The sequence below is a fragment of the Botryllus schlosseri genome, chromosome 11 (genome assembly GCF_051294905.1).
Source record: "Botryllus schlosseri isolate E-star chromosome 11, Bs_hap1, whole genome shotgun sequence".
NCBI classification, from domain to species: domain Eukaryota; kingdom Metazoa; phylum Chordata; class Ascidiacea; order Stolidobranchia; family Styelidae; genus Botryllus; species Botryllus schlosseri.
Window position 1 is genome coordinate 26,408,290 of NC_137246.1, and position 10,758 is coordinate 26,419,047.

At 39.9% G+C, this 10,758-nt stretch overlaps 1 protein-coding gene across 1 annotated transcript; it reads right to left on the reverse strand.

Moving 5' to 3' along the window:
* Nucleotides 1-698: 698 nt before the first annotated feature.
* Nucleotides 699-5,059, reverse strand: LOC145451157 (N-acetylneuraminate lyase-like). Its single transcript, XM_080329654.1, has 8 exons — nt 4,901-5,059; nt 4,757-4,830; nt 4,596-4,683; nt 4,472-4,529; nt 3,372-3,540; nt 3,161-3,306; nt 2,925-3,087; nt 699-916 (listed from the first exon to the last, which is right to left on the reverse strand). The coding sequence occupies exons 1-8, from the start codon at nt 4,957-4,959 to the stop codon at nt 774-776; spliced, it is 900 nt and encodes a 299-aa protein (XP_080185780.1). The 5' UTR covers nt 4,960-5,059; the 3' UTR covers nt 699-773.
* Between the last annotated feature and the right edge of the window lie 5,699 nt (nt 5,060-10,758).

The window sequence follows — 10,758 nt, forward strand, 5'->3', positions numbered from 1 at the left end:
TGCAATACGATCAAATGTGGTTTCAATGCTTCGCATCAGCCTCTTAAATCTGTCAATCCTTCTGTCACGCGCAACATATTGTCGAAAACGACCGCCGATTCTAGTCTGGATCGTCACGAATTAACTCGTGATTAGCCATATCTACGTGCTGTGTGCAGTGTGCAGCCTCGTTTTGTCACCTCTGGTGCTGAGCCGTAACCGCCAAGTGGCTGCTACGCCACTGCATCTAGCTACTGGTTTTTTAGTATAGTTGTAGCTCTAGTTGTAATTGTGAATTTTGAAAAAGTGAGTAGTTCTAGATCTTGTTGCAGATTTTAAAAGTTCAAGTTGCGCATTAAAATATTGTTGCCGAACAACCACATCGAAAACCCGTCGTCAGGCATGAATCATGATAAAGGCGTTCTGCTGTGTGATGTTCTTGCAGCCATTGCTAGCTCAAAATCATCACCACTAACAGCGGCATATCCATGGGGTAGAAACTTAGAAACCAGCACTGCAATTGCGATAAATACAAATAAAGGTCGTAAGTCTTGGTTCCAGTTTTGAAAAGTGAGTAATTCTAGTTCTAGTTCAAATTGTGCATCTTGAAAATCCAGTAATTTGTACAAGTCTGAAATGCGCGTGACTCGACATCGCCAAATTACCTCAGTTCACGAAGCTCCGTGACACGTTGTGGGAATCAATTTATGAATTCGGCGTTTCCTTGTTCGAGCATCGTCAATGGTTTAACATATATATATTTATAAACACCCACGATCTAATGTACCAATCAATCATCGTAATTTAACAAGTACAGACTCTTCAATCGATTTCTCAATCATTTCGGCGTTTTCGCCCGGTGCCACCGGTGTTCTTGGAGGTCCCAATTCGATTCCGCTGATTCGAGCCGTAAGCGCCTTTAGGTTGCCCTTGTGACCTTCGAAATAGATATGGGGCGTAATGCCAATTGTAATCTAATTTGATAGAAACCGTGTAGCTATATGTGTAATTTTCATCCAATTTGGAAAATGCTGTTCAGCTAGAATCCAAATTCTAATCTAATACAGAAAAGCCGAAAATTTTCCAGTAGACCAACTATGATTTAGCGACAATTCAAGATTACGTAGGCCTATGTATCAAGCAGACAATAATTAATTCGAAACCGATGATCACACAATACACATACTAATCGTGTTAGAGAAAGCGTATATCTAATCATTAATTCTTCTCGTACGCAGCACAATGGGTTCTGACTTCACAATGGGCTGCTCGCATCCCAGCAATATTTGCTGATTACAACGGCGTTCTGCGCTGCATTCCCCGATCGACGGTCGGAAAGCATTCTTGGAGTGTAGCGATTGTTCGCAGCAAAGAATTACAGTTCAGCACATCGTGCAAGTTCGCGCTCCGATTAAGAGATTATTGAGAAAATCGCTAACAAATTATTGTGAACGAAAGGATATGATTATGGGTGTGAAAAAATTTAATTGAGAACATATATATGCTCGTCTCACGGCATACCTGGTGCCTATATTAGTGGATTAACATACATAGCTAGAATATGTTGTCGGAGACTATTTGTATATGTTGATATTTAAAAAAAATAATAGCATATTGAAGAGATTCTTGGAGATACAGAACTTCAATATCAAGTTGAATAAAATATATTGATATTGAAATAGACCCGAATATTTTCGGCGACTAAATAACATACTATAAATTTAGAACTGGGTACAATGATTAGAGTACTAGAATCCAAGCCGAGTATAACTATAGTTTGAGTCGATTGAGTATGGAAAACATACGATTTCTCATCAAGATTAATTGTTTATCAATGGAAAATCTTATTTCAATGTTATATTTCCACCGTTGAAGCCTAGAGATTTCGGCTATAGTCGTATCTAGTTCAGAATCGAAAAGTATAGTTTCACAAGTATACGCTATACTGGTATCCGCGCAACGACATTTCAATCAAGAAGTGATCAACCCTCACAGTGGTCACAATGAGCTACGAAATAGTCATAGTCCAGAAGTACCAAGATATACTTTGGATCAATGGTTCTCAAACTTTTTCAACACGCCTTGATGATAGTCAAACATTTCGCGCTCTCCTTATCGTCATATCAAAAATTACTAAAAAGAGCAAGCAGAATGTTTACAATCGCAATGCAATTTTGGTGGCATGGAAGGTGTTATAAATGTTGAGACACTTCTCAAACATGGAATTCGGACTATAGACAGAGAAACAGTAGAGCTGAAGGTAAATCGCGCGGAGCACGAAAAATTTCCAGTTGAATATTTTGTTAAACATAACAATCATGTGCAATGGTAGCTGGATTAGCGATTTTGGTGCCTAATCCAATCTATTATCCCACTTGAGATTAGCTCAAACGTACCTGACCATAAGCTAAATCAAAAACCATTCACCAGTTGCACTTGATTCAGGGACATATTCTGATTAGTGCAAGGTTCGGTATCAGTCAAAATCTGGTATGAGTGTGTGGATGGGTACGACGCAATTATGACTTTTACAATCGAAATATAAATAGGATTATTGTCGTTGTTGATGCTTGGAAGTTTTAGCACATATTAAACTCATTCAGAGTCCAATAAACATCATTTCTCCAGGGCGGATTCGCGCCTCCCCTCAGATGCTTTTACGTCCCCCCACCCAGTTTGAGAACCACTGCCTTGGATGACGCGTAGGCCAGCTGGCATTATTTTCCTTGTGGCCGCAAAAACGAAACACATTTAAACCTTCAAAGTCCTAATTACTGTGATGACGCCATAATAGATCCTACTCGAATACACAACACACGACTCGGAAGCGAATCACCCAGATATTCGATTTTGTCCGGCCTTTTATATACTAATGCCAATAATGAGTCGAATTAGACATCCAGAATTATTTGGTTGTCCAAGGCTCATTCGGTCACAGCGCTTACCGATCTTAGAAAGAATTTCATGCACGTCTTGCTGTTTTTGCACAGCGCCGGCGACATCGTTTGCTTTGTACAAATCAAACATTTCATTGAACAGTCGTCCCATGTAATTAAAACCAGCACCGACAAACGAAGTTCCACCCATCATGGCAGCGAACAGCAAAGCCTGAAATACCAAAAATATGTATATCTATTTTATTGTGTACAATGTACAATGTACACATGCACAGACATGTTACCTCTTCCTTTCCATATGCTATTTCGAATTTGTCTCCATACTTTCTCATGCATCGACTGAAATCAGACAGCTGCATCGTCACGAATTTCATGCCTGCGAAATTAGGAATCTTGTCCGCGACATAGTCGAGGAACTCCAGCATTGGAACTGAAAGCGAAGGTCTCCACCTAGTTTAAAAGATCACTGCCAGACTAGCCTACAATCTGTCTTACAATTTGCCCCAGTCATTTCCGGAAGATGGTAATACAATACGGGAACGTCTGATATCACTTTAGCAACATCTCCAATGTATTTTCCAAGACTCTGTACCGAATCGGGTTTGAAGTAGGTTGGAGGAGCAATCGCAACAGCGTCTGCATGTATCTCACGAGCATGTTTAGCCTGAGAAAGTATATAGGATGCGTGACTGATTATTACTATTAGTTTAGATAACTCCAATCGGGGTCTACCGTCTGCGATACATATTGAATATCGTAAGCCACTCTCGTAGAATGTAGGGTGGTCTAGGCGGGCAACGCACCCACACGTTTGGTTGAAAACCCCATGGGGCCAAGGACCAACGTTTTGGGGGGTCCAACAAAGTACTGTTCCGGTCCTGTCTATCTATAATCGATATATTTCCGTCGAGTGGACTGCATTTGTCTGAAGTGTCAACTGTAGGCTTACCATATTTTGGAAATCTAAAAAGAGGACACTTTTTCTGAAATTTGAGACTTGCAAAACCGGTCCGCTCAGAGCTCAAAATACCGGTTTTCTCTACACATTGCTAGGTGGATGACTAAAAAAAAAGGTCATCTTTTCGCCCAGAGCTAAATTCACCGTTTTTACTCTGAAATACCCGCCAGAGCGTCATTTCTGTGCTAATTTACGGCATATCACTCGCAATTTCCTCTAAATCTGACCTAAATTTTCAAAAACGAGGACAAAATCTCAAAAAAGAGCACAAAAGGGCGTCCTCCGAGGACACTTTCAAAAAAGTCAAAAAAGAGGACAAATCCTCTTAAAAGAGGACGTATGGTAACCCTAGTCAACTTGCACGCAGCATTGTCGCAAGAACGCACCAATTACGTAACTATATGCATGAGATTATGAAAAACTATAACCCATTTTATGTATGCATTGCGTTCTGTTTATGGGTGATAGTTGAATACTCAGCTCCATAAGGAAGCTTATATATATTCTCGACCATGAATAGGTTATATGTGACGTAAATGAGCTATCTATTTTAACCTGGTATAACCATAAAGGCAAGGCATATAGGCATATAGCGGTATATATATTATATACAGGGTTCCTAATAATGATTGGTTACCAGTTCTTGTGTCTCCGTCAGGTTCCCCGCTCCAATGTGGACGATGATCCGCTTGAAACTATAAATTAGATCGCAACTTTGTTGAAAAATACCATATAGGCTAATAGGCTTTTGCTATTCTCACAGACTGCGCCCCGTTTTCACCCATTCTTCCGCTACTAATTTGCGCTCTTGGACTGCAAAATTTTGTCCTTCGCCGGTTGTTCCTAATACTGCCAAATAGAGCAATGATTTACTCACTCATATATACAAGATATAAGCCTTTACATGAGCCTATAGACTTACTGAATACATTTTCTAAATTCTGTACATTCCGGAGGTATTTAGCATATTCGGCGATAGGGTTGACGTTGACTGACCTGAAGTTTCAATAACAGAGGAATAAAATATTTGTGTTAACTTCTCTATTCAGATCCTCATTTTACGAACCCGTCACTATGCATTGGAGTGCATGGTGCTACAATAAGTCCTGAGATATTCAACTTCATGTCGCGTCAATGCCTGCTAACACTGCACTTCACAGAGGGATTGTAGGCTTGTGTTACTGAACTAATTTACGCGAACAAACAACTATCCGCTGCATATACTACGCACACAGACAGCTACGTTACTACTTTTCGCATTGCGCAGCGAACAGTTTCTCTCGGCAAATGAACTGAACAAGTGAACATTGACCGTCGTTGAACGGTCATCATTGTCAAACACAATAACTATTTGCAGTGTTCGCTACTTACAAAAGTTAATGGAAAATGTGAAAGTGGATAAATCTTTCGACTTGATTTCAGTGCTGGCGCTTGCTGAAGGAACTTTTGAGATTTTGTCCCTATATATAACAGAGCGGGCCGATAATTGTATGCATAATCCCTGTTTTGCAAAGCATGTTGTTGCAGAATGCACCAACGACTTCACAGCCCGTTATCCAAAAGGCGGGTCAGACTAATGGTTGCTAATTAGGCTCGAAGTAGGGGACAAGACTATTCGAGACCAGAACATTATCGAGATCGAAGGTTTTAGCCAACATTCCGTGGTCATCTTGAGTCACATGATTACAGGGCTGGGCTTTTATAGGCCCAGATCCGATTGAAGCAAGACGCCTAACTGCAAAGACTTTAATGCCACGATATGCCAAAATCGGGACGTCTCTTAGTAACCTACGAGTGTGGCGTATTTTTATGGCAAACACACAATTTTAAATTAGAAACTGATGAAATATTGATAAATTATAGGACGGTAATATTAATGGAATATAAAAAGTAGTGCGTAGTATAGCAGGGCTATCCCTGGTAGTAGGCTAGGTACACAGTTGAAATAGTTACGTTATCGAATTGGACCGCGGTACATGCCATAGGCCTATTGCTCTACCAAATATATAGCCATTCAGGGAGAGACAAAACGGGATCTGGTTTGTTTTAGTATATGGTTACCATACGTCCTCCTTAGGAGGTTTTGTCCCCTTTTTTAAGGTTTTTGAAAATGTCCTCCGAGCACGCCTAAATGTCCTCCCTTTTGGCAATTCGTCCTCATGTACATAGCTTTTAAAGCTGAGATATTGGAGAGATTCGAGCGAAAATGGGGATAAATGACGCTAAATATGAAATTCGTGATTCGAACCAAGGTGTCGACCGTATTTTTTTAGTCAACACGACTATAAGTTTAAGTAAATAGTGTGTAAATCGGGAGCTGAACGAAAGTATAATGACCGTTATTTATTTTTTAGTTAACCAACCACGAAGCCAGAAAAAATAAACCATTTTCCGAATTTCACTTCACTATTGTAAGTCTGAAAATGTTGAAAAAGCATCCTACTTTGCCGATTTCAAAATATGGTAAGTTGGTAACCCTTAGTTTCAGTAATAATTTCGTCAATTCAAAACAATACAGGATTGCGGTTTTAATGGCTCGACTTGACTCGAGTTATTTATTCAAATGCGCAAAATTACTCCACTCGTCTCGAGTCGATTTATGCATTGACTCGACTTATACTCGAGTCATTGTGCATGACTCGAACAAAAAGTCATGACTCGGCACTGGACGGCCTAGACAGAATTTCATAGTAACTTCGAAGAATTGTGAAGTTACCACTGATGGTATATGTCGTCTATCAGTCCTAAAATTTTTAGCAATAAATTGAATTGAATACTTGGAAAATAGGGCCGAAACTGTTGAGACTGAGGAAAGTTTACTGTATAATGAATGCGAGCTATTCTATGTCACTCGAGCAGAGTTGAAAATAGTGGGTTGAACTGGGACTGGATTGAACTGAAAACTGAGCAGTGAACAATAACATATATAGTCTTTCCGACTAGGACTCGACCCTCTATACTAACTGACTTGGACTCACACTTAACTCGGCGGTGAATTGATAATGACTCGACTTGAATTGGCGAGTCAAAACTATAAAAGTGAGATTGCCTTGAGACTCGGAATCTTATGACTTATAGTTATAACCCCGTGGTTCCAGTGTTGGGATGACTCGAGTCATGACTTGACTCGAGTCAGACTCGAGTCAAATTTTTCGTATGACTTGACTTGACTCGAGTCACTTTGCAAAAATGACTTGACTTGACTTGACTCGGAGCTTCAGAAATGTGGATTGACTCGTGACTCGGACCAAAATTTACGAGTCAATTTCAAGTCATCCAGTAACGGTGTCGATGAAGTCACCCTATCTTATGTATTTTCGGATTGTTCGCGATACGCCTGTGTCACTTGTGAGAGCAACTAGTCATTCACTGGTTGTACGTTTCACTGATCCTCCATTGTTACATCACAAATAAATTGACCGCAAACGAAACGATCACAGCTTACGTTGTCGTAGTAGATTAATCTAATAGCAACGCATCTTTTTTCTTAGACGACTCAGTGCTTAGATTGTGCAGTGCGCAATGCTCACCTTTATCAATGCCCTTTTATAATTTAAGTCGAACGAACATAGTTTATGTGTTTATATACACACGGATGTGTAGACGGACGTAGTGTAGCTTATCGATTGGTTTCAACTTTTCGAGCCTTCGTATTCGATCCTATATTTAGTATCATAATAACAGACGGCAGCATGTAGTTATACAGTAACAATTTTATTAGCACTTCAACGTGTGCGTGAGCGATACAACGCCTTTATGCATGTATAATGTATATTTAACTTTATATTCGTTATTTGATTCAAGACAAATGGCCAATTAATCTGTCTATCACCCAGTTAGCAGAATGCAATGACTTTGCATCATCAATCATACTTCAAAAATTCGATTTGACTCGAATTGTGACTTGACTCGTGACTTGACTTGACTTGACTCGACTTGACTCGAGTCACCTCCAAAAAACGAGTGACTTGACTTGACTCGAGTCACTTTCGAAAATCGATTGACTTGACTTGACTCGAGTCAAAATGTGCAATGACTCGAGATGACTCGTGACTCGAAGGTAGTGACTTGATCCCAACACTGCGTGGTTCAGGGGAAGTATCGAAACGATTCAGAGTAGTCTTCCATTCACAGACGCCCACCTTGGCATATTGCAGGGTTCGCAACCTTTTTACTCTGCGGATTAGTTTCAAAAATATTTTTTTCGGGGATCGGTCTTCACAAAACACTACTGTTCAACTATAGATTACTAACCTACGGATAGATACGCAGGTCCCGTCGTTACGCTCCGGCAAGCAGTTACACTTGTTGCTGAGCAATCTAAAAGCTGCATAATTGGTGGTGTTATAGTTCGCGACCCGAGGGCTGAAATTTAATGAAACTGGTCTTAATCGAGAGCTACTGCCGCACTGATTCCAAAAATACAAATTAAAATCTTGACGGGGATATGGAACCACCTCAAAACAGCCTTCAAAATCCGAAAATCGGCATTGTTCCAACAATGGCACCATCGCAACACGATAAACGTAACAATTGCAATTTCACCAATCGATTGTTCAGAACAATGCCGATTTTCATATTTCAAGGGATGTTTTGACGTGGTTCCCTTTCCCCGACAAGATTTTAATTTGTATTCTCAGAATCAGTGCGACAGTAGCTCTCAATTAAGACCAGTTTCATTAAATTTCACCTCTCGGGTCGCAAGCTATAACACCACCAAATATGCTGCTTTTAGATTGCTCAGCAACAAGTGTAACTGCTTGCCGGAGCGTAACGACGGGACCTGCGTATCTATCCGTAGGTTAGTAATCTATAGTTCAACTCTGAAAAAATATGTTGCATCTCATACACCATGATAAGATCACTAGAGGGTACCAGGAAGAGACTAACATGCATGTTGCGATAAAAGATAACACCCTGTTTGTTTATTAAATTTCATCAGTGATCTTGAAAATTACAATTCTAAACCTCCACTCAATTTGCAAAACACACAGACTTTTAGCGGACCAGTAACGAATTCCTCACAGATTGGTGCATAGGTTGCCGACCCCGTGCCCTATAACATTAAATAAGAGACCTACTCACTGCAGGGGTCAGAATATACAGTGGAATATACAATATACACAACAAGCGATGAAAATGAAGTCGACCAAGGTCCGCTAATCCCGAGCTGTCATTTAATAGAATCGGCTTGTATTTTGACTTGAATGTGGACAATGGACATGATCGAATGCTGTCGGATTGCCGGGAAATACTGTTCCACTACTATCAAATTAAATACAGTCGCATATATATGTCATAGTGTGCCGGATGCATAATATGATCTCATTTTTTTTCTCTTTCAGGCATTTCGACAGAAACCCGGCACTCTACGGAACCGAACGACTCGAAATCGATGATATTGATACGTATCTCCAATAGCGACGCTTATCGATTGCTTGCGGCTGTTGTTCGAAAATCCAGTTAGCTTGAAATTTCCGCCATTTTGTAGAGCTTTGACGTGTGGTCGTTCTTGGTTACGCACGCCAAGCATGAAAGGGCTGTTTGTTTTTGTTTATTCAATGCAGTTTCCATTGATAATTCACTCGCTAAAGAATATCTACAACTCGCAGTATGCCACATAGTCACTTATGCAAAATCAGGCAGCGCATTAGTCGCGGGATGGTGCGTTAGTTCACGATGTCTGCACATTTCAGTTTGTTTATCTTTTTCCCGCCAAAGACAGCAGCGGACGTTGCCAGGTGTTTGAAAGGACGCAGCTTGCAAGGTTCATATTACCGCGCCTTTTATCACCAAATGCAGGGATTGCACTGATGGGTTCATGCCGCGCGTAGGATGCAAATTTGCAAAGATCCCCTCGTTACAGCATTGTCTTTGTTGCAGCGATGCGACATTCAAATTTTGTAATGTCAGCAGACGAGGTCCCGGCGCCGCGTCGGTGTTAGTTGGAAGCAGCACCAGAAAATTCTCAGCTCTTTGAAATTAGATTAGAATCTACCGTATCTACGCATTTTTTTTCAATTTTTTTAGAATTATAGCAACAGTTTTTTCACTATTAGATCAGACTTAAAATTACTGAATTTGCAGAAGTACCGTAATGCAACAAAATCAAGTTGTGTTGATATGCCCTATATGGAATCTCGGTTATTTTTTTGAAATAAATCCGGCGTGATGAGAGCTTTTCTGTATAGAATAATTAAGCGAATAAACAGAAAATCCTGCGTGACGTTGCCACCAATTCCATTCCGGTTGATATCAATTACTTGAATTCAGATCTCATTCTCATGTGCCTCAAGCTTGGCTCGTTTCGCATGATAAACAGTTTTGTAGAATTTTTAGGAAAAGCAGAAATTGGATTAAAATTAAAATTAGATTACAGAAACATTTAACAAATTAGATTAGAATTGCATTTTGCTCCAATGTCCAATCGATGATTGATATCTATGACTGCTGTCTTTGTTGTATATTTGTTATTATATTTGTGTTATTTTTTCTTCTCTGTCCTACAATTGCAGACTGTCTACTGTTATGTTTTTTCAATAGATATACTATTACCTCACTGTCATGGAGGTGACGAGTAACAAGGTCTTTATAGGTCTTATTGTCACCTCCAGTCAAATTTTATATTTGACGATACAATAAATTTCTGTCTTTCTATAAAATTAGCTAGTTGTCCAAGTCTAGGTTTAAGATGTATTCAGTCAGCACATTTCGACGATTTCGTAGAATCTGAACTCGAATATTTGCTTGCAGCTTTAATGTAAAGATATGGTCGGTTCTACATTTAAAATACTTATTGGCCATTGGGCAGTGCGTGTAATGATTGCATTCAGATGGACATTTTAAGATAGGCCTACCCGTTGCGGCCGTTTGCTGTTTACTTTCGCTGAACTAGTTAAATTTATTTGCTCTACCTTACATGTA

Coding starts and splice junctions, on each gene's coding strand:
- LOC145451157 (XM_080329654.1), bottom strand. CDS start 4,959: ATGAAGTTGAATATCTCAGGACTTATTGTAGCACCATGCACTCCAATG. Junction 4,530..4,595: donor GTGAAAACGGGGCGCAGTCT/GTGAGAATAGCA, acceptor TCTAATTTATAG/TTTCAAGCGGATCATCGTCC. Junction 917..2,924: donor TGAAATTCTTTCTAAGATCG/GTAAGCGCTGTG, acceptor TCTATTTCGAAG/GTCACAAGGGCAACCTAAAG.